Source organism: Carassius gibelio, chromosome A23 (genome assembly GCF_023724105.1).
Source record: "Carassius gibelio isolate Cgi1373 ecotype wild population from Czech Republic chromosome A23, carGib1.2-hapl.c, whole genome shotgun sequence".
Lineage (NCBI taxonomy): Eukaryota > Metazoa > Chordata > Actinopteri > Cypriniformes > Cyprinidae > Carassius > Carassius gibelio.
The window spans coordinates 12,764,711-12,792,612 of record NC_068393.1 but is presented as its reverse complement, the minus strand read 5'-3'; the positions used below and the strand labels follow the sequence as shown (position 1 = coordinate 12,792,612).

At 36.2% G+C, this 27,902-nt stretch overlaps 2 protein-coding genes and 1 long non-coding RNA gene across 5 annotated transcripts; 2 read left to right on the top strand and 1 right to left on the bottom strand.

Annotated features, from left to right (window-relative positions):
• The first annotated feature begins 145 nt into the window (after nt 1-145).
• LOC127944238 (beta-1,4-galactosyltransferase 3) lies at nt 146-12,714 on the top strand. The gene is made up of 8 exons (XM_052540107.1): nt 146-518; nt 702-785; nt 1,834-2,309; nt 3,207-3,442; nt 3,634-3,824; nt 6,022-6,144; nt 8,523-8,627; nt 9,100-12,714. Exons 3-8 carry the CDS (start codon nt 2,048-2,050, stop codon nt 9,419-9,421), a joined length of 1,239 nt encoding a protein of 412 aa, XP_052396067.1. The 5' UTR covers nt 146-518; nt 702-785; nt 1,834-2,047; the 3' UTR covers nt 9,422-12,714.
• Nucleotides 12,715-16,340: 3,626 nt separating this feature from the next.
• On the top strand, nt 16,341-26,746 carry LOC127944170 (cyclin-Q). 2 transcript variants are annotated; one of them, XM_052539985.1, is made up of 6 exons: nt 16,341-16,426; nt 19,113-19,298; nt 19,603-19,786; nt 19,870-20,002; nt 21,823-22,041; nt 25,872-26,746. In XM_052539985.1, exons 2-6 carry the CDS (start codon nt 19,181-19,183, stop codon nt 25,959-25,961), a joined length of 744 nt encoding a protein of 247 aa, XP_052395945.1. In that variant the 5' UTR covers nt 16,341-16,426; nt 19,113-19,180; the 3' UTR covers nt 25,962-26,746. The 2 variants fall into 2 exon arrangements, with proteins under 2 accessions (XP_052395945.1, XP_052395944.1); XM_052539984.1 differs by lacking the exon at nt 16,341-16,426 and having other exon boundaries at nt 19,087-19,298.
• On the bottom strand, nt 16,435-19,042 carry LOC127944171 (uncharacterized). 2 transcript variants are annotated; one of them, XR_008150287.1, is made up of 3 exons: nt 18,934-19,042; nt 17,490-18,349; nt 16,435-17,385 (listed from the first exon to the last, which is right to left on the bottom strand). It is a non-coding gene; the product is annotated as an uncharacterized LOC127944171 (long non-coding RNA). The 2 variants fall into 2 exon arrangements; XR_008150288.1 differs by having other exon boundaries at nt 17,150-17,385; nt 17,490-18,169; nt 18,934-19,010.
• Nucleotides 26,747-27,902: the final 1,156 nt, after the last annotated feature.

The following is a 27,902-nucleotide window of genomic DNA, read 5'->3' as shown; positions in this document are numbered from 1 at the left end:
TTAAACACGTTTGATTGTTTTGTTGAGCACAAACAGTTTCACCGACGTCATAATTCACGTTATAAAATCACTGTATGCAATGCAATCCACGTCCCATTTTCATCAGATTAATTTCGCTTTATAAGCCTGTATTGTCATCACAAGATCATCTGGTGTATGAAATCCGCCTGTAGCATTAAACCTGTCCTGGATTCTCACTAGAAGGCAGCACTGTGATTTTAACACAGGTATCTTACGGCTTTTATTGTAACAGTCGCGTCAAAGAATGCCCGTCGACAGCGCGTCACCTCGTCAAACATGTCTGTCGGTATGTGCAGGTCTCTACCATGAGCGTCTGACGCGCTCAGGAAGCGTTTGACCATAGCGTTCCGCGACGCGCTCAACGCGACTGCGGATGCTAAACACTCTCTCGGGCGTCATAGAGGAATGAGTATCCACAATCCAGTGGTTAACATTAAATAAAGGCCTCTGGAGTTATCGACTGCTGGAGCCTGATTTGATGCGTCGCTGTGGTCCGGGTGAGTCAGAGGAAACGCTTGACCTGAAGTGCTGAAAATCTCCGTTATATTGACGATTATTTCACTATAATTGATCTGTGCCTGTCGTCGCATGCATGGTTGCTTAATAAATTCATTTCAGTTTTATCGTAACACAAAAGATGTTTTGGTTTGTAAATAAGCAGGAGATCTTGTTCTCCTCAGGGTTCACATTGATTTGTGATGGACGAGATGAAGAGGACAGTGCTCTCTCTCTCTCTCCCCTGTGTTTGTGACCCGTCAGCACAGGTAGGCTACTCATGTGGATTATACTGTTATTCATTAATAAAAGGCTCATTCCTGTTGTGCAGCACATTTTCTTACATACATGTCTTAAAATAATAACATATTGTACTCACAGTTTTTAAACAATGAGATAATAGTTGTCCCAAAATCTAATTTAGTGAATTTTTTAGTTAAGTTTGAGTTTGTTGCCTTTTTTGCCATGTTTGAGTATTCAATTTGTTTTTAAATGTAATTTAATACAACTAAAGATTACAGGTATTTCTATTTTACATTCTATTTTTCAATACATCACATTAATAACCACCGAACAAACATAAGCAAGTATTAGCTATGGATTAAATGAATCCTGTGATGTTTTTGTGAAAAGTGGAAGATGGTTCACTGTCCATTGAGGCATCCTATTCTTTTAGATACAATTATAATTAGATTACACAATATATGATAATATCAGAATTTCAAAAGATTGACAGCCTCATACAAAGTTTTTCAATCTGGAAATTCAAGTATTAATTTTTTTATTTTATTTTTGTGCTGTCAAACGATTAATCATGATTAATTGCATCCAAAATAAGGTTTTTGTTTACATAATATATGTGTGTGAGGGATGTATATTTATTTTGTACACACACGCACACACACACATATGCATGCATTCATTTAAGAAAAATATTTTAAGTTTATATATTAAATATATTTATATATGATATCATTTACATGAATATAAATATATACACATAAATATTTTCAAAATATATGCCTTATGTGTGTCTCTTTATATATACAGAATAAATATACACACTACACACATATATTATGTAAACAAAAACTTTTGCATTTTTTAATGTATATTCCAGCATATATGATACATATTATTTTATTTTTTAAAGTACCGTACTGTGTAGCAGGAGTGACCCCAAAAGTGTGTGGTCTTTGCTGATTTAATCCATGGTCTGGCATTGATCCCGGGCACACTGACACTTTAAAGTTCTCCTTTGTAGTTTGATGTGATGGATCTGTCACTATTGATTTTTGTGTTTCTCTGTTTTTCCAGTGACTTCCACACATGCCATAGATGTCCTCCCCTTAGCTCACTGAGCTAACTTTATTTCTCCTCATCACCCCTGTTATCCTTCCACTCTTCCCTCTCTCATGCCTCTTGCTCTGTCTTTACTCTGTCTCTCTTCTCTTACCTGTACCTTGTTCATCCTCTTTAATTTTCCCGTCCTCCCTTCTTCTGCCACTCCTGCTCTTTGTTGGATGGCATAATGGTGTGCTGTGGTCGAGTGCTGGATTCACCCTGCACTCTGGCTCTGTTGGTGGGCTTCCAGTTTGCGTTTGTCCTTTACTTCTCCCTGGGAGGCTTTCGTGGCCTAGTGTCTGTATTGGTTCATTCGTCTGAGCCTGAGATCGACTACTCTCGACCGCATGATGTCTACACTAACCTCACCTCTCTGCTGCTCCACCATCCAGGACCCGGTGGACCAGAACAGCAGCTCGGGGACTGTGTGCTGCCTTCTCCACTGCTGGGTAGATATAAATCCACACTGAAGTGCTTAAGACATTGATCAATGGATTTGTTCATTTACCTTGTCTCATTGTTTGTTTTTGAATTAAATGTACCAAACACACGTTAATGAGTTTTGTCCACCCCCCAAAAAAGAAGAAGTCTTTGTCATTAATTCCTCTCACTTTATCTTATTTTACCAGATGTCTAAATTCACCTGCACCATTTAAAACAACTGATTTTAGTTTTAAGGGGTTTTATTTTATTTATTTATTCATAAACAACTGCAAAAACTAATATATATATTTCTTACTAAACTGCATTTTGTACATTGCACACTCAGAAATGCCAAAAATGGCAAAACTATACTGATTGACTTGGATGACCTTGAGTGACACTTAAAAATAAAAAGAAGAAATAAGCTGTTAATTAAATAAACAGTTTTAAATTTCATTTCTTTATTTTATAATGATTCAGCAATTTATTATTTCTATATATTTTTTAATTAATTAATTTACTACATTTTAAAACATACATTTTTTTATTTTATTTATATCGGTTCGCCAGTTTAAACAGTGATTTATGTCTTTTCACTCCATAAAAGATTCCATTTAACAGTGATATATATATATATAGTGTTTTACTGATTCAAGATTTAAAGTTAAAAAAATTAAATATCTAGTCTTGACCAATACAATAATAAAAACAAATTCTTTGACTTTGCGCAATAATGGATATGGTCCAATATATCGTACATCCCTACTCGTAAATTTTCCACAAAAAGGAAAAAATTCATACAGGTTTGAAACAAAATAATGGTGATTAAATAATAACAGAATAAAATTTTTTAGGTAAAATAAATTCCTTTAATTTGGTGCTGTAGCACAGATTGTGTGTGCTTTCCTCCTGCTGTCTGCCAGTGGGTCCTGTTTCTGTCCACCTCTCCTCACCCCCTTCCCTGGAGAAGATAAAAGAGAAGAACCCCTTGGTGACCTTAGGGGGTCATTACCGCCCGCCAGACTGTGAGCCACGGCACCACACAGCCATCGTGATCCCCTACCGGAACCGGCAGACCCACCTCCGCGCCCTCCTCTACCATCTGCACCCCTTTTTGCAGAGGCAGCAGGTCCACTACGGCATTTACATTGTGCACCAGGTCTCTGGTTCATTTTTATGCTGACTTGTCACATCTATTGTTTGGGGGAAAATCCTAGCAGTAATTAGAGCAAGTAGCAGGGACAAAGGGTAAACAAAGCTCATAGCTTATTGTCAAGCTATATTAGTGTTCTATTCTTGCCGAAGAATGCATTTGTGTGCACTTGATTCACTCATAGTCTGTGTTATCAGTCAGGGAACTCCACCTTTAACCGAGCGAAGTTGCTGAATGTTGGAGTGCGGGAGGCACTGAAAGAGGAGAACTGGAGCTGTATTTTCCTGCATGACGTCGATCTGCTGCCTGAGAATGACCACAACACCTACACCTGCCACCCCCAGTACCCTACACACCTCTCTGTAGCTATGGACAAGTTCAGATACAGGTACCCTACCCAGGATTGAATGTTTCAACACACCTTTTCTCTTAATGAACAGGGGTGATATTTTTGTTTGCACTCTACTGTTTGTAGTCATGGTAGTATAGGCATTTCAATAATACTAGTTTTAATATTATGTAATTATAATCATAATAATTTTTATATTACAGTATTATAATATAATAATAAAAAAATGGTGTATAGTTGAACAATGTCAAGGTTAGATGCCACTACCTTTCAAAAATTGGTAGGGTTTCTAATGTATTTAAAAAAGGTCTCTAATACTAATTTGATTTGAAAAAAAAAAAATTTATTATATATATATAAAAACAGTAATATTTTTATTATTAAATATTATTAGTAAACATAATATAATATACAATACTATAATATTACAAAATAATGATTTATATTTGAATATATTTTACAGTGTAATATTATGCTTATGATGGCAAAGCTAAATTTTCAGCATCCACTTCAGTGTCACAAAATACTTTGTGTTTTACTTTATATGTGATTCATTTTTTAGGATTCTTTGATGAATAGAAGTTTCAATAGAATGCCTTTTATTTATAAGATTAAAATGCCTTTAGTGTCAATTTTGTTCAATTTAACACATCTTTGCTGAATAGAAAAAAAAACGTACTGACCCCAAACTTACGTATATAAATATTTTAAAATAAATTGGAGGTCGATATTTCAATTAAATTCTAAACACTTTAATTTAAAACAGGCAACAAGAAACAAAGAAAATAAAAATAAATAAAAACATACAATAAATAAAAAACAGATGTGTTTTTACTTTTTGAAGAATTTGACAGATCTTATAAAACTTCTAGAAACAAAAAGTTTATCCTCTTCACGCTTGGTAAAATAGGTGATGTAGTTCATTCAATATTAGTGCTGACACAGTGGTACCCAGTAACTCATGGCTCTGGTCCTCTAAATTGACATCCAGGTCTGCACATCTTGGGTCACAGAGTCTGCATTTCTGTACTCTGCAGCCACAGTGTCCACCTAGATATAAACATTCACCGAGAACAAAAAAACTGCAGAGAAGTCAACCCATAAATTCAGTGCACCAAGGCTGAGGACAACATCAGAACTTCTCTGTGATGAATCCCCAGCATTCAGACATGACTCAGTGAGTTAGTCCTTGGGTAGAAATACAGAGAAAAATATGAAGAAAGATACATAGCTCATCTAGCTATCACTCAAAATTTAATGAATAGTACTAAAGAATAAAGAACAGCTTTAGGAGCACAAGGGATCTCTGGAGGGCAGGTTGAATCAGCTGTCAAAGTTACAATACCACTGTCTTTTTTATTTGTTTTATTACATAAAAAAAAACAAAACAATGAGTACTTTTCCACAGCAATGAATTAAATTGAGTAAAAACACAGTGTTACAAAAGAGTTCAAGTTAATTCTGCTCTTTTAAACTGTCTATTCATTATTTATTCGTTATCATGACCATGAAAAAATGTATCATGGTTTCCACAAGAAACATTGATAATAAGAAGAACTGAGCACCAAATCAGCATATTAGAATGATTTCTAAAGGATCATGTGATTTCTTACAAAACCATAAAAATATCTTTCCAACCCCAAACTTTTGAACAGTCATGTCTATACAGCTCAACAAACACACATCAGTTGCTTTTCCTATCCTTTTCCCCAGATTTATTAAAAGAACACATTAAAATACAGTGAAACCACATTTTAAGGATTTACACATTATCTATGGTTGTCACATGATGTCATCATGTTGCATGTTTAATTTTTTAAACCTAATCAAACTTTATTTACATTTTTTTCAAAAAATGCTTAAAAAAAGATCAGTATATTATGATTTGCACCCAGTTTTCTCTGGTAATCTGCACATTTTGCCAATTTTAGAAGGTCAAATGGATAGAAAAAAATGTGCATACCATACAGTGCACATATTATATACTTCAGAAATATTAGTGTGGTAGTGTTCTGAAAATAGTTATTAAACCGCATTCTTTGTTCATTCATAAGGGGTCCCAGTTTTCTCTCCATTCGTACAGACTGCTGTACTGATGTAATGCAGAGGTACAGATGAACATTAAACTGCAGGGGAAGCTGTGACACTTCAGATGGAATGATTGATGAAAGATAGTAGAGACAGATGACCTTATTCCTCTGTGCCTCACCAAATCACTGCTCCGACTCCTTTGCAGGCTTCCATACTCCCAATACTTCGGAGGGGTGTCTGCTGTAACTCCAGAGCAGTACCTCAAGATGAATGGCTTTCCCAACCAGTATTGGGGCTGGGGAGGAGAGGATGATGACATCGCAGCTCGGTGAGGATGGTAGAGTTCAGTTCATAATGCATTTGCATTTCAACATAATGGAATGCAGTAGAGATAAAAGTAACTGGCACGTCTGCATCAGAAATGTGTCCTGTTAAGCTTTTGTGTTGCACCTCTGTCATCTCTCCATCACCATTTAGTTTTCAGTTTACATTTGCATTGGTCTTTGCCATTATTCTCATTTTCACTGCATCCGTCTATCCATTATGCCCTCCCCTGCATAGCCACATGAGGGACCAGTAAGTACATGCATGAATCACTAGATTGGACTCAAGGTTTCCAACTATTTAGGTGTCACTATACTTTTTATTCAATAATGCATTCAAGTAATTTTACTTCTGTGACAATTAGAAACATGTTGTAAAAGATTAAAAGGTTTTGAAGGAAGCTTTGAAAACAGAATGAGTCAAGTGTAGTAGATCATTAGTAGTGTTGAGGATTTGAATCACATTTTCTTTATGCTTAGTTCTCTCTCAAGTGTCTTTGGCATGAATAGGATTGAGCATCATGAGGAATCTAATGAATCTGTTTCGGATTCCTCATTACGCAGTTCCGTTAATGATTCTTTTAGAACGTTTGAGAAAGGTGTATTTGAAAAAATCTATGATGAGATCATTTTTGTAATAAATAAATGTTAAAAAGAAAAATTGTATTACATTATTATTTTACTGTCTTTTGTATAGGCTCCATACAATAATAATTGGCCTAACTGTGTAAAAAAAAAAGTGCTAAAACTAAAATGTGGCGGACATTATGTCATTCCACCATTATTTTGATAAAATACTATTGACCAAAACCATAGAGTGCATGCTTAACTACACGTCATATGAACAACCAGTCTGTAATTACATGAAATCTCATAAGCCTTAAAGGGTTACTCCACCCCAAAAAATGGAAATGAAAATGTTGTCATTAATCTCTTACTCCCATGTCGTTCCAAATCCGTAAAAAGCTTGTTCGTCTTCGGAACACAATTTAAGATATTTTGGATGAAATCCGGGAGGCTTGTGTCTTTATCCGTAAATACACATAGAAAACATATTCTTGTGTCACTGCTGACAAAGAAGAGCATACGCAGTTTGTGTTCAGCTCATATTCTCCAAAATGCCACTATGGTGATGCGGAGAGATACAGAGGAGACAAATTGTTGAGTAAAGTAGTTATTTTTGTTTTCCTCAAGTACAAAAAGTATTCTCAATTCATAATGTTTTGGTTGAACCACTGATGGCAGATGGATTATTCTGACAATATCTTTCATACTTTTCTGGACCTTGACAGTGTATTTTACTTCACAAGCCTCCCGGTTTTCATCCAAAATATCTTAAAATGTGTTCCGAAGACGAACAAAGCTTTTACTGGTTTGGAACGACATGGGGGTAAGTTTTCCTTTTAAGTGCAACATTGCGAGTTGTGTTTGTGATTTTTCACACAAAAAAGGCTCATACTTTGATAAGTCAGACTACACCGGTTGCAATATATGTGTTTGATTCATGCTCGTATTAGTCATTTGGACTGGTTGAGGTATATGAATTTGGTTCAGGAAATGATTCATAATTGATTCATTTGGTTAAGAATCAATGAACTACACTGTTCCTGCTGAAAAGTTTTGATTCACAACAAAGATCTGGCTAATTCGTTCTGTAGGGAAAATGTTTTAGTGTACTTTCATGAGCCATTTAATAGAACCAAGTGTAATTTGCTGTAATGTAACTGGCTACTTAGAATAAGAACTACTGTAAGTCCCAACCTACTCAACATCTTTGACAAAGCAGAACCTCTGAGTCCATCAGTGTTTTTCTTTTCTTTCTTGCTGTTTAATATGCCTTGGTTTGATTTCAAAGCTTGGTTTAAATATGGTTTGATTTCACCCTGAGCTATTTTTCAGGGTACAGATCAAATCTAGTGCAAGACAAAAAGTATTTCTGGAGACAGTCCAGGACCCAGATTTGTGTTTTGGGAAAACTGACATTGCATGTATTCTTGGAGAACATTTTGAAGGGCATATCAGCTCATGGTGATTTGCAAACTTGGCTGTCACATAAATAACCCTTACCCTGATTTGGATGACTCAAATGGCTGAACCAGAAACAAGATCTTAAAGTATTCAAGGATTTAAAAGCTGGATTAGACTCTCCCACATTTGATGAACCTTCTGAGGATTTTAACTTATGGTTCGAAGCTTTTTACAAAAAAATCCTCAACATAACCTTTTTTTAGCTAGTTCACATCCATCTGATGGTTTTCCTGCTGTGCTTTGTGCTGCTCCTTCTTTTGTCCCTGTCTGTTTGATACTTCATACCATCCTTCTTCAAGATTTTCTTTTTTCTTATATGTTACTGTTTCTACTTGCCCTGTGGTTTGGTCTTTAGAGTCCGTCTCTCTGGGATGAAGATAATGCGCCCGCCTTTGGCCATTGGTCATTATAAGATGATCAAACATAAAGGAGATCAGGGTAATGAGCAGAACCCGAGAAGGTGATGTCACTTGGCACAATATATTATATTATAAACTTGGTGTTGGTACTAGGGTTGAAAAGGGACATAAAAAAATGTCTGGTAAATTTCCAGAAACCTTCCTTGTTCTCTTGCAGACTTTTGGAAAGTTTTGGAAGGTTTCTGGAAATTATTCACTGTTTTTCAACCCTAGTTGGTACAATCTTAAAAATAAAGGTTCTAGCGATGCCATAGGAGAATCATTCTGGGTTCCCCAAAGAATCTTTAAGGGAACAGTTCTTAAAAGAATCATTATTTTTCTTGGTGTGAAGAACATTTTTAATCTAAAGAACCTTTTGTCCATCAAAAAGGTTATATGGACAATAAAGGTCCAATTTTATGGCAATAAAGAACCTTTATTTTTAAGAGCGTATGGATAGATACGTTTATTATTTAATCCATTTGTTCAGTCTGTTTATTGAATCAGTTCCTCTTCATGAATTTGTTCTTGTAGGTTTGACTTGCTGAAGCGCACAAGGCTGAACTGGCGCTCAGATGGACTGAACTCACTGACTTATGAGCTCCTGTCCAAAGAGTTGGAGCCATTGTACACTAATTTGTCTGTCAACATTGGGGATGATCCACACCATAACCCTATGAAGGCTCTACCTTGGAAGTCAAAGCCTCAACCCGTTCCAACCAATAAAACGAAGACTGAAAAAGTGCGTGTGGTGAGCAATCATAATGCTACAAAAGTGGAGCTCACCCACTTGAATGCCAGTAATGTAAGTTCAAATGTTGGTCAAAAAGCTCCTTTGAACCAGGAGGTGGGATGATTCTGATAATCAAGTATCCACAGAAAATCCACAGGGTGAGTTATTGATGGATAGTGGAGGAAATACCAGTTTGCTCTTTGTTTTATACCATAAAGCATTGCTACTCTAGGCAAATAATTTAATTCCACTGAAAGTTGACTGAAACGGTTTGGCCGCCTCTGAATGTTGTTCAGCTGCTGATATGGTGACATTTGCACAAGTCTGGAATCATATGCTGAAGATCTCGTTTTGCTGTAGGAGTCATATCAGAGTGGGCCGAGCTGTAAACCCTCTCGAAAGTGACCAGTCGATGTACCTGTGCAAGTCCTGTGTGTTTTTGAGCCGATGTGCTGCCAGCTGCTGCTCTTCACCCCACTGTGTGGGTCTGTTTTTCTGTGCCTTTTCTTGCCATTGATCCAGTCTCTTATCAACATGCCATGACTCAATCAAAAAACATTATTACTGCACACCACTGTTATTAATACTACAGTTGAATGCTCATTCCACGTTTATCTATTTTCTCTTCTTTTAATATCAGCACACACTGCTTTGTGATCTAGAGCTTGAGCAGACATGTCACTGTGGTCTATTTTTGGTCTTACTGTACAAACTTAGAAAGGTGTGCTCTTTCTCTTTTAGCTGCTCAAGATACCTATTAATAGTTTTATGATATTGTGTAAAAGATAATTATTTTAGGTATTGTGTGGTGCCTTTGTTGGATTCCATTTTGGTTGTAGACAATCACTGGGATAAGCATATAAAATTACCAAATTATGTAGAATCTTTTCCCACTTCTATTTGGTAAATAGATTTGATGGTTTAGGTTGAAGTGTGACTTAAGTCTAAGACGTTAGTTGTTATTTTAAGAGTTTATAAACATTAAACAGGTAATGGTTTATGGTTCGTTATATAGAAAGAATGCATTTTATTTGTTAGTCAAAAATATTGGTTGTATCACCATCATGGCACTTTTACAGCATGTAAATAACTGCACTCTGTATTAAACACAGTCCTAGAGTGTAAGGTACATTTAAAGAACAAAGATATTAGTGAAATACATTTATCTTTTGAAATAAAAACTGCATTGCACATTAAATTAGCAGGTTCACTTACATTTTTCAAAAAAAGATCTTATTATTTGCTGTAAATGATAGTCTGAGGGTGATCATTGAGAATGTGACATGGTGCATATTTCAAATTTCATTTCAAAGAGGTTGTTTAAATGATGTATTCTGGTTTTGATACGCAATTCTTAGTGCGCCAGCCAAAAAAAAAACATGTTTTACTTCATGCCATTGTATTAAAACTACTAAAAGTGTATTTGCAAGACCCTTGTATACTTATATATATACATTAAAGTACATAGTTTATTAGATACAGTATTTGGCATTAGTTTTAAATTTCTTGAAGGCCTAATTGTCTCTTACTTGAGAACATCATATCTGATCTTAAGATCTTAACTGTTTTAGACGTGACATGCTCTGGAAAAGTAGTACGATTTTTAGTATGGTTCTTTTTGTCAAGGGGGGGTCATGTCATTTTTGGTCAAACATTTTGTTGATTTAAATGTATATTCGAATGTCTTCTCTTCTGGCTATGATGACTGTTGGTTTATACAAACCCGATTCTAAAAAAGTTGGAACACTGTACAAATTGTGAATAAAAACAGAATGCAATGATGTAGAAGTTTCCAATTTCTAAATTTATTCAGAATACAACATAGATGACATGTTTAAACAGAGAAAATATATCATTTTAAGGGAAAAATAAGCTGCTTTTAAATTTCATGGCATCAACACATCTCAAAAAAGTTGGGACAAGGCCATGTTTACCACTTTGTGGCATCCCCTCTTCTTTTTATAACAGTATGCAATCGTCTGGGGACTGACGAGACAAGTTGCTCAAGTTTAGGAATAGAAATGTTGTCCCATTCTTGTCTAATACAGGCTTTAGTTCCTCAACTGACTTAGGTCTTATTTGTCGCATCTTCCTCATTATGATCTGCCAAATGTTTTCTATGGGTGAAAGATCTGGACTGCAGGCTGGCCATTTCAGTACCCATATCCTTCTTCTATGCAGTCATGGTGTTGTAATTGATGCAGTATGTAGTTTGGTATTATCATGTTGGAAAATGCAAGGTCTTCCCTGAAAGAGACGATGTCTGGATGGGAGCATATGTTGTTCTAAAACTTTGATATACCTTTCAGCGTTGATGGTGCCTTTCCAGATGTGTAAGCTGCCCACGCCACTCATGCAACCCCATACCATCAGAGACGCATGCTTCTGAACTGAGCGCTGATAACAACTTGGGTTTTCCTTGTCCTCTTTAGTACGGATGACATGTCATCCCAGTTTTCCAAAAAGAACTTCAAATTTTGATTAGTCCTGCCACAGAACAGTTTTCCACTTTGCCACAGTCCATTTTAAATGAGAAAACGCCTGCGCTTCTGGATCATGTTTAGATATGGCTTCCTTTTTGACCTATAGAGTTTTAGCCAGTAACAGCGAATGGCACGGTGGATTGTGTTCACCGACAATGTTTTCTGGAAGTATTCCTGAGCCCATGTTGTGATTTCCATTACAGTAGTATTCCTGTATGTGATGCAGTGCAGTCTAAGATCCGAAGATCACAGGCATCCAGTATGGTTTTCCAGCCTTGACCTTTACACACAGAGATTGTTCCAGATTCTCTGAATCTTTGGATTATATTATGCACTGTAGATGATGATAACTTCAAACTCTTTGCAATTTTTCTATGAGAAACTCCTTTCTGATATTGCTCCACTATTTTTCGCTGCAGCATTGGGGAATTGGTGATCCTCTGCCCATCTTGACTTCTGATAGACACTGCCACTCTGAGAGTCTCTTTTTATACCCAATCATGTTACCAGTTGATCTAATTAGTTGCAAATTGGTCCTCCAGCTGTTCCTTATATGTACTTTTAACTTTTCCGGCCTCTTATTGCTTCCTGCCCCAACTTTTTTGTAATGTGTAGCTCTCAGGAGCCAATATTAGGTATGACATTTCAAAATGTCTCCCTTTCAACATTTGATATGTTATCTATATTCTATTGTGAATAAAATATAAGTTTATAAGATTTGTAAATTGTTCCATTCCTTTTTTACTCACAATTTGTACAGTGTCCCAACTTTTTTGGAATCGGGTTTGTATGTGTATATATATATATATATATATAATGGAGACTCTGAAGCTGCATTTCCACCTGTGTCTGAGTTATATTGAAGTTTGCCACAGATATTACTATTGATCGGTTATCTTGTGAATAAACATCGACAACATTGTCCAACTGTGACATACATCTATTTATTGTGTGTTTTTCAAGAGAGAGTGGAAAAATTTTATCCTTAAAGGGATATTTCACCCAAAAATTCAATTTAGATGTTTATCTGCTTACCCCCAGGGCATCGAAGATGTAGGTGACTTTGTTTCTTCAATAAAATAGAAATTATGATTTTTAGCTTCAATCATTGCAGTCTCTCAGCCATACAATTCATGGCAAATGGGAACAGAATCTATGAGAATATAAAAAAACATGCACAGACAAATCCATATTAAACCCTGCGGCAAGCAAATTAGGTATTTTTCTTCTTCTGGACCATTGACGCTCTGTCACACACCACTGAAGCACAGGAGACAAGATGAGAGCTCACTGAACTTTAATAAAGAGAAATCACTCAGGGAAAACACAGCTGAGGTGATATGACGTGATTGTCCAGCATCCGAGAGACTTCACTCAAAAGCACAAGTCCTGGTGTACTTCAGGGAGGATGAGACTAGATGACCACTGACCAATGGCTGACAAAGTTGAAGATGATCTGAGAACTGGAGATCGGGAGTTGGGTAAGTCTTACGCATATGCAATAGACGAGACCAGACGGTTAGGTGTCTGTGAGTGCGGGTTTATATGCATCTCTTGATTGGGCAGAGGCAGGTGCAAGGAATTAATACTCAGGTGAGCTGGAATGGGAAGGTTGAGCTGTAGGGTCTGACACTGGTTGGTTGGCTGGATCCGTGACACACTCCTAATTGAGATTGTAGATAGAGTGTCAATGGTCCACTTGAGATATAGGTGGTGTTAATGCACTTATAAGTCTGCGATCCCCCATAATGCAAGAAGAAAAAAAAATGCCTCATGCGCCTAAGAGTTCTAACAGTGCAGACATTGTGTGAATCAGAGGTAAAAAAAAAAAAAAAAAAACACTATATAAATACTGTTCAGTTTCTTGCACAGACAAGTTCATGGTTTTTTTTTACTCTCATAAATTCTGTTACCATTTGCCATGCATTGTACGTCTGAGAGACTGCAACGACTAAAGCTAAAAATCATAATTTGTGTTCTACTGAAGAAACAAAGTCACCTTCATCTTGAATGCCCAGGGGGTAAGCAGATAGACATCTAATTTTCATTTTTGGGTTAACTATCCCTTTAATCTTTCTAGAGGGATTCTTAAAAGGACAGTTCACCCAAAAATGTAAACTCTGCCATTGTTTACCCTCATGTCATTCCAAACCTGTATGACTATTTCTTCTGCAAAACACAAAATCTGATTTTGAAGAATGTTGGGAACAACACAGATTTGGTTTGATTTACTGACTTGCGTTTGGACAATTGAAAAGAAAAAACATAAGACACTTCTCAAAATATTAAAAAAAAAAAAGTCAGGTTGGTTTTTGGGTAAACTATCCCTTCAAGCTCACCTTCAGTTCCCCAAGCTTTCAGTGTCTGCTGACAAAATCACCCACTGGCTTCCAAGCACCAAAAACATAAACCGATGACTGGTGAATCAAACTGATGTTGTGTCATATGTGGCCTACAGGTGTGTCAGTGTATTATTAAGCAAATAAAGAAAAAAAAAGTATCTTTTGCTGTTTATCTTTTTAAATTCTTTTATTAAAATACAGATATCAAGGTACTCTGATATATTTTCTGCCAATACTTGACCCTGCATTTAGTATTTAATCTAAGAAGATTCCATTACAAAAGCCTTTTAGTAAAACTTATCAGCTTTAGCTTCATTGAAACAATTCAGTTAATGTGTGCCAACACACACACACACACACACACACACACATTATAGTATGCACAAATTGAGAGCACAGTTACAACACAAAAATAATATCTGTGAAGTAGAAGTGGTTTTCAAAGAAATGTTACAATTACGTAATGCCATTTTATGGAACAACTTTTATAACTGCCCATGCAGGGGATCTGATTATAAATGGTGTTATTTCTGCTGAGATGCTGGCCTGCTGTTCTGGGTTGGTGGTCTTAACTCGGCTTGGCTCTCTTGAGTGGCTGGTCTGGATGGAGCCTGTTGGCTGTGGTGACTTCCTGGTCTAGACTGAGTTTGGTTTTCAAGAAGGTTTACTGGGTTAGACTGAGCTTGTTGTCTTGTTGGTCTAGACTGGTCTTGGCTATACTGTGATTTGGGCCTCTCTGGTTCATTTTGGTCTGGGTCATAGAGTTGTGACGTTCGCGAACGAACCGATTCTTTTGAACGGCTCATAAACATGAACGATGGGAGCCGAGTCGCGACTGGAGAGGAGCCGTTCTTTCTATCGTTCTTTTTTCCTATGCGTGTTCATACAAATGAGCTCCTCCAGGAGACAGAACAGTTATAGGGGGAGGGGCGCACCCAGCGCAGGCCAACCCTTTATAGCGTGATGATATTAGTTATTAGTTGTGCATGCATTTACATTGCATTTTGTGTTCATTTAAAACTTATTTTAAAATCATTAAAAATGTTCTTTTGTGATACTGTACTTGTATAGAAATTTTTCACTAAAAGCTGTTTTCCACAGACATTCATTGCAGCCCACTTTGTTATTGTTCATTGACTTGAAGGGGCTGATGTCCTATTTGCAAAGTTTACAGTAGTAATAGTATGTAGTATGTAGACATTTCCATTTTATTTATTCTAATTTTATCTACTTTAAAAAAAAAATAGTTTTCTATCAAAATGTTCTTGTGTGATAACAATGTTCTTGTGTGGAAGTGTTTGTAGTAAAAGCTGTTTTGCACAGAAATTCATTGCAGCCGGCTTCGATCCGGTGCTATAAATGTAGTGTGGCCTTCTGCTACTGACGGTCTCTTGAGGAGCAAAAAGTAAATAGACCATACACAAGTATTAATATGAACTGGGCAATTATTCTCTCCACCCGGTGAAATTGGTACTGTGACATTTAAATGAAAAATAACTCGAAGCCTGCCAATAATAAATTTTTCCTTTCTTTTTGAAAAAATTAAACATTTATCATGTTTGCACATTCCATTGTCTGTGTGGTCCGCATGCTTTTGCATTTTCAAGTTTAATGTCATTGGCATGGTTCACTGTTTGTGTAAAGGCACAAATTAAAATGCACAATTTTTGTTGTTTTTGAAAATTGTATTAAATTAGTCAAAAGAGACAGTAAAGATATTTGTTACAAAGGAATTGTTTTTTCTCAGTAATATATAAAATTGTTCATATATATATATATATATCGAATCATATAAAAGCTGTTCCTTTGCAAAAAAACTGACATTGCGACTGGCTGTGTTAATGTTGCCTCTTTGAAATGTCCCAATTTTGGAACTTTTGTGACTAAAAGGCACTTTCATACTGCAGAAAACATCATAAATATGCTTTATGCATCAACGTTATTTAATTTTTTTTAAAAAAGCAAGAAAAGTTATAATTTAAGCAGAATAACTACTCGAAATCTTTTTCCACTCTAATATGCTGGCAATGGTCTCCTAGCAAGTTCAAATTGTTTTAGATTCTTTGAATATTTAAAATACTGCCTTGGCAAAGTGTTTATTTTTAAGCTTCAGTTCTTATTTTCTATGTTATATAATATTTAACATATTTTTTATATTTAAAATAAAATAAAAGTTTCCCTTTCGTTCAGCGTGCAGTGATATCCTCCCGTGCGAGGGGGCGCTGGAGATCATTTGAGCTCTACGTTGCACGTTTAACGAGCCGCTGAAGGAAAGTCACAACAACCGACTGTTAAGGTTGTGCCAGAGCCATATAGAGAGAGAGTTGCGACAACGGAAGTTCGAAATGTTTGGTTGTCACGTGATTCGTGTAGACTTCAAATAGTTCCAGGAAGTGCATTGGCGGCCATTCAAACTGATAGAGTAGAGTGACAGAACTGCGATTTCTGGTAATAAGGAGTCAATAAATGCATTTATTTTATATGTTTATACAACACACTGACTTATGTATGTAGCATGAGTATGTAGTTACAGCGATGTTGTTTTTAAAATATCAAATCGGGTATTATTTGAGGATTAGTGTTCAATTACCGTTATTTTAAAAACGTATTTCAGGCTAACGTTAAGTTTTATAAACACGGGTTGCTGTTGCCTTTTTACGTTACATATTGTCCATTTTTTCACTGATCTAATGTTAACTCATGTCATATCGATGACTTTCAGGTAGTACAGAGACAGGCTGGTGACAGGTGATTTTCAGCTCGCACCGCACTATGGGTCAATTAACTGTTACCAGCAGTAATTAGCATGTTAAATAAATGTAAAATGAAGCTTACTGTTTATAATTCTTACAATTACATATAGTAATATAATTATGTATTATAAATAATATACCTATTATATCTAGTATAATTCTTACAATACTTATTCATGTACACAATATATTCAGGTTTAAAACAACTTAAGCATGCTCGTATATAAACATGTACACTGCCATTCAAAATTATGCTGAAAATTCAGGTTGGCATCACAGGAGTATATTCCATTTTAAAATAGAAAACAGTTATTTTAAATTGTAATTATACAATTAACTATTTACAGCAATTCATGAATACATTTCTAATAAATTTCATAGCATGACAAGCATTTTGTATGTGTCCTTTCTTTCATGTTGTCCTTGCATAGTCTCCACCGTGGTTTACTGTGCTGCATGGGGATGCTCCACTCAGTCAGAGAAAGGTGTGCGAATGTATGGCTTCCCCGCTGACATAGAGAGGAGAAAATAATGGTTGGCTCAAGTCAGCAGGAGCAATCTAAATACAAATAAAAATTACAACAACAAAAAATTGTTAGGTAATTATCCTTACATTTATTTGCACTTTTTTACATTGACAATGTTTTACTAGAAATAAGGAACAAGCAAAGCCTTGCAAAACCCAGGGAGCTGAGACTCATGGTGAGACATTGCAGGGAGTCATCAGTGTTACCTATAACTGTGCATTTAACCACCATGTGATATGTACTGTAAGTGGGTAGACAAAAAAAAAGGTGTGTGTGGAAACTAAACTGAAGTCAGTATGCAGACAAATTGCGGCAATGCAATTTGTCATGACCAAAAAATTCAAGAGTAGGCTGAGACCAGATGCTATTCCCACAATCTTTGTACATCGTCCTGTGGTCAAAAAGAGGAGGGCCCTGCTCCACGATGCACCCCCTAGACCTGTGAACATACAAGAAATGGCTGCTGATTACAGCTATGTTATTTCAGGTGATTCATATATAATAAGTACAAACTCGTACTAGTTGAAGTAAAGTGATGTGATATTTTCAATATTTTAAATTAGCAAAACCATGTATTCTACCTCTATCAGTTTCAAAGGTTGAGGAAAAAAGAACGAGGACACTCAGAGAAAGGAAAGTGAGAGTGAAGAAAAAGGACATGGCTAGAGAGGAGAGACAGGGACAGGTGACACTGCCCAGTCAACCAGCAGCAAGTCAGTCAGCAGCCAGTCAGCATTCCTGTGAACCATCAGCCAGTTACCAGGGTCTATTAAAAAAATTTAAGAGACAAGAAAAATAAATAAAGATCAAGCAATGCAAAGGCAGCACTAAGAAAAATAATGAAAATTCAGCTATCAAAAAAAAAAAGGTCCCCTCAGCTCTCCTGACCTGCATCTTCACTGATGCTCCATCACAGAACACTTCAGTGGCACCACTAATCCTCCACCTACCAGAACCCACAGAATATTACAGTATGTTACTTTTATACACTAACAAGTCTAAGTATATAATACAGTATTATTATATAATATAGACAGGTAATAGTAAATGAATCACAATGACTAAAAACACTCCACCCATGTTTTTGCAAACTCAATTCACTCTAAATGTATATCAATAGGGTGCATTTTATTATTAAGTAATTGAATACGTGTAATAAGGAACAAACTTTATAACCTCATTTTTACCACTTCCACTCACCGCTGTCACACGTTATATTGAACTAACGTAATAGGCTATGTAACGTTAGCTAACTTTCCCCACCCTGCAAAAAAATATGTTTATACTCCTTTTTTTCTAATTGCAAACACGATGGATGAAACTGAATTATGAGAACAGATTTTACAATTATTAGGGTGTTCGTTACTAACTTTATGCAGCTCCAATCCTAGCCTAATCTGTTAGTTATCTGATAACAAACCTTAAATCTACTCATTTAATGAGTGATTATCTACTAGAAGGTTTTAATTTGCAATTTATTGTTATTAAGATGTACTGATAATATTCAATCGTATTATTTAAACGTCTTACCTGTTAAAAGTGCGTCGCAAACGGTTTGTTCTGCTGCATCTCTACGGCGCGGCATCGGTTTGCCGCTACTTCCGGGAACTATTGAGAGGCTCCACGAGCCGCCATTGCTGTAAAAAAAGCGTTCCATTGGAGTCAATGGAGTTGTCGCAACTCTCACTCTATATGGCTCTGGGTTGTGCATGCGAACAGTAAATATAAATCCAATAATACGCTTTGAAACTGTAACCATTTTGATGCAAGGCGTAAAATGAGCACGCAGGCGTCAACATCTGGATCCGTCAATGAGGCTAAAGGCAGAAGAAGTGCTGAAGATGTCCCAGACTCCAAAACACACTTCAGAGTCTGTCGGTTTATCATCGAGACTGGTATCTGCAATTTTTCTGAATTGTTTAGAAATTTGTTTTTAATCTCTTTAACTTTCAAAGTTTTAAGGATGCACTGCAGCTGCTTGTTAGTTCATTTTCATTATCCAAGGATGAACTGCAGATCCAGTTTCTGGTCCCATAATAATAAATAATAATAATTCCTTACATTTATATAGCGCTTTTCTAGGCACTCAAAGCGCTTTACATAGTCAGGGGGTATCTCTTCATCCACCACCAGTGTGCAGCATCCACCTGGATGCTACAGCATGTGCATCCTATGATCCTATGTTTTCCTCATCTGTAGGAGTGAAGTTAGGCATGAGATCAGTGCCCATGGCCACAGCATGTGTGCTGTATCACAGGTTCTTCCAGTCGGCCAGTCTTCAGGTCTATGAGCCTTACCTAGTGGCCATGTCTGCCATCTACCTCGCAGGCAAAGTAGAAGAGCAGCATCTCAGGACAAGAGATATCATCAATGTCTGTCACAGGTATATAAGGAGGATATTTAAGTAGCATGTTCTGTTCTCAGAATTCATGTATAGGCATAGTATGTCCTTTTTCTTTGATCCAGGTATTTTCACCCAGAAAGTGATCCACTGGAACTGGACGGGAAGTTCTGGGATTTGAGGGACAGTATAGTGCAATGTGAGCTGCTCATCCTTCGGCAACTTAACTTCCAAGTGTCTTTTGAGCACCCACACAAGGTAACGCATGCAATTGTTACCTTGGGTCTCAAGCTTTTAGAATGAGTAATATATCTGTTGTCCACAGAAAAGAAAAGTTGTGTAGGATTTAAACCACAATGAGTGAGTAACCGATAATAGAATTTTCCATTTTGGATGAACTATTTCATTAATGACTGGCAGCAAACCTTTTGCAGGAAGCCTATATAATATATACTGTGCTTTGTGTACAAAACAATATAGTAAAAAAAATAATGCTTGGCACAGTTATTATCATAAACTAAAGCTATGAAAGCTCTGACAAAAAAACAACCTAATCTGATGCCTTGACTACTAGTCTTTCACTTTTGAGAAAAATCTAATTCGAATGGATATCGAATATCATGTAATGTATTTCAATATAATTGAATGTCTACGTGACTGCCCCCCCCCACGCATAAAAAACACACACAAAAAAAACACAGTAGCCTAATGGAGATTGATATTCTGTCAACTTATATGAAGTGCAACTATGCATATCTCACAATATTAGGCAAATAAAAAAAAAAAGATTCAGAACAGACACAAACAATAACGTGACAACTTAAACAGCAGCAGGAATAAGTCATATAGCCTAGCCTAATTCATTTTCTTAATATTGTTTGCAAGAAACACCAGTCTATCAACTTGATCTGGATCAAGTGCGGCTCTCTTTATTTACAATGTTCCCCGCGGTGGAGAACACACGTACGGAGCGCACAGACGTGCTTGGCTACTAGCTCTTATTTGCGTGATTTGGTCATGGGCCTATGCTACAATCGAGTGGCAACCTCACGCTCTCTCTCGTGAAGCCATTAAGGAAGTGTCTAAAACTGCAATTCATCGACTGGCCGCTTGAGGCTGGCTGCAGAAGAGAGTCAGTCCCATAGACTCCCCATGTTAAAATGCCCAACTTTACAGCAGAAAAAAACATGTTTACAGCCTGGTTGAAAAAACAATTTTGGTCTATATTGCTAATTTTGCCCTTCATGACAACTGTGAGGGGTGAAAATTTTTTATTTATAACTCAACCGTTTAAATTATATTAAGCCTTAAAGTTCTGCATAATTAAGGGCGTAGCCACTTGAGTGACAGGTGGATTGCCGCTGCTGACAATGTAGTCGCGCTAAGTGGGCGTGGCTTCAGCAATCAGCTCCCGCCTTTTTGCCCTTTTCTGATTGTCCGGGAAAGTCACGCAGTGACGCACTGCCAAGATGGCGACAGCCCACTCTGCACACTTTAAGCTTCAAAACCGCTATTGAGGAGTCTATGGGTGATGTCACGGACACTACGTCCATATTTTTTTTACAGTCTATGGCTACAATACGTCTAGAGTGCCCTCTACTGGATAAAATGGCAAAGAATAAAATGGCATTTTAAAAACCGGATATTTTATTTATAGTTCGATTATGGATATTTCACATCATGTTCGAATGCATATTCGAATATCGAATAAAAAGTGACAGCCCTATTGGCTACTTATTGAAATAGGTGTAAGCTGAAGCACTAAAATTAGTAACTGAAAAAAATTTATTAGATATATTGAAAGCGAAAAAAGTTCTGAAAGCTAATGTAAAATATTAATAAAAACTATAGTATGTCAGTGATGTAATACTGCTTTAAACTGGCATCACACTGGCACTCTTTATACACACTGCCAAGACTCAGTGAATCGATTTATTCTTTTCATTCTCTATTGCTAAGAATTTGATCAATTATAAGATGTAAACGTACTCTTATCTTTGTACCTTCTCTATCTAATGCTGTCTAAACTTTATTTGTGTTTTGATCCATCTAACAAACTTGATTTTGCTGTGTCCCAGTACCTGCTGCAGTACCTGCTCTCTGTGAGGAGTCTTTTGAATCGCCACGCCTGGTCTCGAACCCCCATCGCAGAGACGTCCCTGGCTGTATTAAAAGACAGTTACCATGGCTCTGTGTGTGTCCGCCATAAGCCTCAACACCTAGCCCTCACCTCCCTCTATCTTGCTCTCCAGACATATGGAGTGCAGCTCCCCAGAGGAGAACTAGAGTGGTGGCAGGTAGGATTTATTTTTTATTTTTACAATTTCATGTGGAGAACAACTAAAAATGTCCAGGCAGCATTTGGGTCATGCTGTGTCTGCATTGAGTCACTGAGACTGAACGTTGACCAGTTTGATTCTTACCATTGCCAGAGCCAGATCAGGCATCAGTAGAGCCTTGATTGCAGTAACCTTTAGAGACTGGCAAGTAGTTCCCATGGCAATAAGGGCACCTAATGACTGCTGCCTGGCCTGGGAGAAATAACATTGTCTTTCACACAAGATGTGTTCCCTTAGTGACGCTCTAAAGTAATATTTAAGAATCAAACCATTTCATATGTTTCAAAGGACTTTTAAAACCACTTGCTTGGCTTCAGTTTCCTAGAATTCTGTCAAGTTCTATCAAAGAAATACAATAGACCTTTTCTGACATATTTAGCCGTAAGACTATGATTCATTTTTCTAGTTATTTGTTGAAGCGTTTTAGGAAAGAAGAAACCATCCAACTGGCATGTAAAAGGGACCTCAATTTTGTTTTGTTTTATTAGTTTTTTTTTTAAGTGGGTGTATATGACATATGACAAAATCATGATGTGGAAAGTCTATACAAGTAATTTTGTGCAATTGTTTGTATAAAAATCATTTAAAAAAAGTACTTTTTCTTGTGTTGTCTAGACTTTGGTCCAATCCCAATTCTATTTTATACCCCTTCCCCTACCCCTACGCCTACCCCTTCCTCTTGTCCCATGAAACAGAGTGTCAAGGGGTAGGGGAGAAAATATTCCCCTAAGGATTGGGACACCACTACTATGATGTCACACGTCATCATTCGTTGTCTAGCTCTTACAATACACACATATACTGGTGTGCTGGTGTGCATTAGAGCCTTTAATTATCCTTCTGTATTAATGAGCTGCTTACTGACACACCCACATATCGGAAATCGCACAGCTCACACATCCATTAAATGTTATTGGTAGGGCTGCCCCCTTATAGTCGACTAACCTTCAGATTACGAGAAGATAATTTTTTAGACGCTTGGTCGCAGAAAAAAAAAAGAATCCACACGTCTATCATTCATCAACCTCAAATATGGCTTATCATCTGAAATATGTAAGTAGTAGCAACTTTACATGGCCACTCAATCTAATGTTAACCTAGAAAAATGTGCACAGTTCACGTGTTTTAGTGGAGTGTGAAAGCAGAACAGTAGCACTCACAGGAGGACAGATGGAGGCGCCGGTGCGGTCACTTGCTCTTTTTTTTTTTTTAACCTAATATTCATATTTTATTTGTTTTGAACTTTAATTCTATTAACAACATTTTTAATAGCTTTAGGTTATGATAATAACCCTGCAGAGCATTACTATTTTTAAACATGTTTGTAGACATGTTACCTGTCAAAACATTGCGCTTTTGTAAAATAATGAAAGTAAACAGGATGCACTTTCTGCCGTCTCGGCCTCTGTGAACTTGAGTGTGAAACTCTGTGTATACTTGCCTTTCAGGCATTAAAAATATATCTATAGAGAGTGAAACGTCTACTTTCAAAAGAAAAGATTAAAATTTGAAAAAACGAATATGCTCAGGTCATGTAATCCATATGAATCTTTCGTGCAGGCACATCCGTTACTGTGGAGATGACGAGTCAGTGTCGCCGAATTAATCTCTTAAACCAAAAATACTAGTTTATCAATAAATTATTAATATGTTAATTAGGGCTGGAGAAATTAATCGATGCTTCGTGAATCAGGAAACCGTGATTCTTTCTTGAATCGATTCTGAGCTTAATTTTGAACAGCAGATGGCACTGCATGCTTTATAAACAGCCATAATCTGCTTGTTTCCAAATCCTTACACACACTTGAACCTAAAATAATAATTTGTAAAGTTCGAAACGTTATAAAGGTGTTCACAGTGGGATGTGTTTACATTAATCTCGCGTCATAAAGACATTCTAAGCTGAGGTGAAATTACATGACTCAGCCAAACGCACAAGCACTCTTCTTCATGAGCTCTTGAGTGTGCGGATAAAAACTAGATTAGAGCGCCGTCTGCTGTTCAAATCTAAGCTCAGAATCTATTCTAGAGGAATTGCGATGCATTCTTAAAATCTAAGAATCGATCCACGAATCGACTCTGCATCGATTTATCAACCCAGCCCTAATGTTAATGCAGTTTGATCTCACTGTTTTTCCCTGTCACATTCATCATCATTACTTCTGCCGGTGTGCTGTGGCAAGATTTATGCGTGCTCTTGATTGTTTAATCAAATTAAAGGCTTATTAGCATGATTTAAATGGTTTATTAATAAACGTGTGATTAGTTGACTAATGCTTAAAGTGAATGACTACTACTCGACCAGAAAACAACTTTAGTCGAGGGCAGCCCTAGTTATTGGTATTAGTAAAACAGGCTGATGCATTTAAGTCAGTAAATTATAGCTAAATGATGTGAGCCCAGATTATTTCTAGTTGGTCTACCTATTGATGAACACTAATAATAAAAAAAAAAATACTATATTTATTTCAAGAGTATTATTAAACAATTGTGGAAAAATTTCAGAGTAGTTTTATGGATGGCACAAAGGCATTTCTTTATATTTGTTAAAGCTATGATTTACATTTAACATTTCTAAAAAAAAAAAAATATATATATATATATATATATATATATATATATATATATATATATATATATATATATATATATATATACAATAATAATATGTTCTTAATTCCAGTACTTCATAAAAGGCTTAAACTTGTTAAGTAATTATGAGATATGAAAGATTGTTTTCTGCCATTGTATTCCACTCTGTATGATGTTTGAAGTTATATGACACATATAGAGTTCTGGATCAATACCAGAATATTGGCAAATATATTGATTACAACTTATGAATGCAAAAATATGTAAAATGCAAAATATGGTAGTGGCCAAAAGTGATCTTCACCTCCTTGTAATTTTTTATTTTGGAATTTGTAAGCATGTTGTGTAGAGTGTAAAACTAATATACATGTGCAACTGCTTCATCTGTTATAACGTAATATAACATGGCAAATTGTGTCATACAAAGAAATTACTAATTTTTGCATAGTAAAATAAAACGTCTCGGGTTACTTGACTATAACCCTGTTCTCTGAAAATGCTGGAACAAGATGCTGAGCCCATTAGCGCTATTGAGCGCAGCATCGAGAGTAGCTTTTGATAGGGAACCTGTATTCCATGATAAGCTGTAGTTTGCTTTCCAAATTATTTTAACCAAGTTAGTTTGTTTTCTTAAATGCAATATATTTTGATCTTGCAGGGTAATTGAAAGCAGATATTGAAAATTATCCTCTCCATACATCACTTTTGGCCACTGCTGTATAATTAATTACCGGTTATTATTTAATATAAAAATCATCACACTATTAACATTTCCACATTGGGGCATCCCTGTGTAATATAGATCATATGAGCATGACATCTGATGCTGAAACCTAAAATAATTTAGGTTTTTGGTACTTTTATGAAATAACAAACATTGATATCTAGTTCATTGAATGTATCATTGCCCACTCTCTGTTTTTTCTTCATGTTTCTCTAACCTTTGTTGGGTTTCCTGTTTACATTGACCTATTTTAAATGGAAATTTGAGGTAAAAATTTAGCCACAGCAAGGCCTCTTAGAGGAAATTAAAATAGGAGGCTGTTGTTTTCTCTAGACTGCAAAAAGATCACTACAAGAGAATAGACTCTATTGTTAGTTGCCTCAGAACTAATATTTAGATGTAATCTCTGATATAGCATGCAGGTGGACCCAATTCTGGGATCTGCATTGATGTTTTGCTTGTTTCCCTGCAGGTTGTTTGTGCAGACATCACCAAGGCTCAGATCGAAACCATCATGAGTGAATTACTGCGGCTCTATGACATGGAGGCCAAGTGTACTTGAGAGACAAAGAATGAAACGGGTACTAAAACACTTGACATGGAAACCAACACCTTCGGCTGTATATGTTCCTCAGAGACATTTTGTGACTGCCTGAGATCTGTGACGATGATCTTAGATCATGCATTGAGCCGTCTTTCTCCTGATGTTGTGATTTAACCTAATGAGCTCTACTTGCTAATTACATCACAGGACGTGAAGGTTTCTAAAGGCTCTTTAAGAGAGATGAGGGGAATTTATATATATCATTATCATTGTATCATTATAAAGTGGTGGTATGAAAACCAGACTTTAGCTACACCACATCAATCAATTCCCAGCCACGACCTACTTCCTTCTCCTTCCTTGTGCTATTTTTCCCCCCAAAAGGAGGGGGGGGGGGGGGGGATTGCAAAAGGGATGGAATAGCTGGTTGAAGGAAGAAGGAAACCAAAAAAAGAGCCATCCTGTCCCCAGAGCTAAATTCTGAGATAAACGGTTAGATCTCAGCCATTTCTTTTTTATATTTTCTAATTTAATTACTCTCCTCCTCTCCCTGCAGAACTTGTCCCGGTAGGCTTCTTTATGTAACTCATTAAAGCAGTATTACTGTATGCTGTAAAGCAAATCAGCACAGTTTTAGTAGACACCAGACTTCTATTTCAAACTTCAATAACAACACTTCACTGAATTTAAACTTTTCATATTCTCAGCTAAAGATGAAAATGAACTGACAGGTTCATTCAAAGTATATTTAAAAATGTCATTTCTAATAAACATTTTTTTTGCACTAATGCCTTTTTGAAACAGCACCTGTAAATAGTCTTTCTTTGTAGATTTTCTTTTCCATCCATGATGTTCTGCTTGAAATTTCTGGATCTAGTTAGGTCAGGATATTGCTCTAGAGTGGATCTTAATAAGTTACTATGGCAACTGCTATTGTAGAGGGAGCCTTTGAAACATACAAATGTGAGAGTCCATTATAGCACACCTGTCAAGCTCAGCACATCAAATAATTGCAGTCAGGGAAATGTACTAATTTAGTCATTATTTACCAAATCAGTCGTTCCTAACGTGTTAAACAGCTGTTTCCCCTCTAGCTAACTGAATAGACCGGAGACTGCAACCGTGGTTTTAAAAGTTCCCTTGGCATCAGATTTCAGTATGTGCTACATTTATCTGGATCTGAAAAAAAAAAAAAAAAAAAAAAAAAAAAAAAAAAATATATATATATATATATATATATATATATATATATATATATATATATATATATATATATATATATATATATATATATATATATATATATATATATATATATATATATATATATATAAATCTTGTTTAATCACTAATACAATATTACAGTTGCGATTTATTTGCAAGTTTACCAAAATAACTTTAACTTTAATTATGCACTAACGATTTTATTGGCATTAGCATTTATTCATATTGATTAATGTTAATTTCTACATATACAAGCACCATTTTCATGTGTAATAGGATGTATTCTATATTACAATAATAATCTATTGGACAAACATTAACAAGAAACAGTTTCAACACATTTAACCTAGATTATTTTATGCTGTAAAATTTGTTCGTTCATGATATGCCATACATTAACTGATGCACTAAAAAACTTCTTGTGACGTGTTAGATATTTTACAGTTTAGGGTGATGCAGATGGATGAATTTCCTTTGCGGTAAACTGTTTTATGGATTATATTTGGGGAAAATATCTGAACATTCCTGCTTCACACTCCCTCTCCTTGCCACACGCACAGTTACGTACACACACACACACACACACACACACATACACATCTCTCAGCAGGCAGGCCCTAATGCTGGGCATCATGAATTATGGAGAGGGTACATGTGCAGCCGGATTCTCTTCCATCAATAAAACATCGGCATGGCCCTCACTATGGGATAGAGTTCTGGGAATAGGAAGGATGG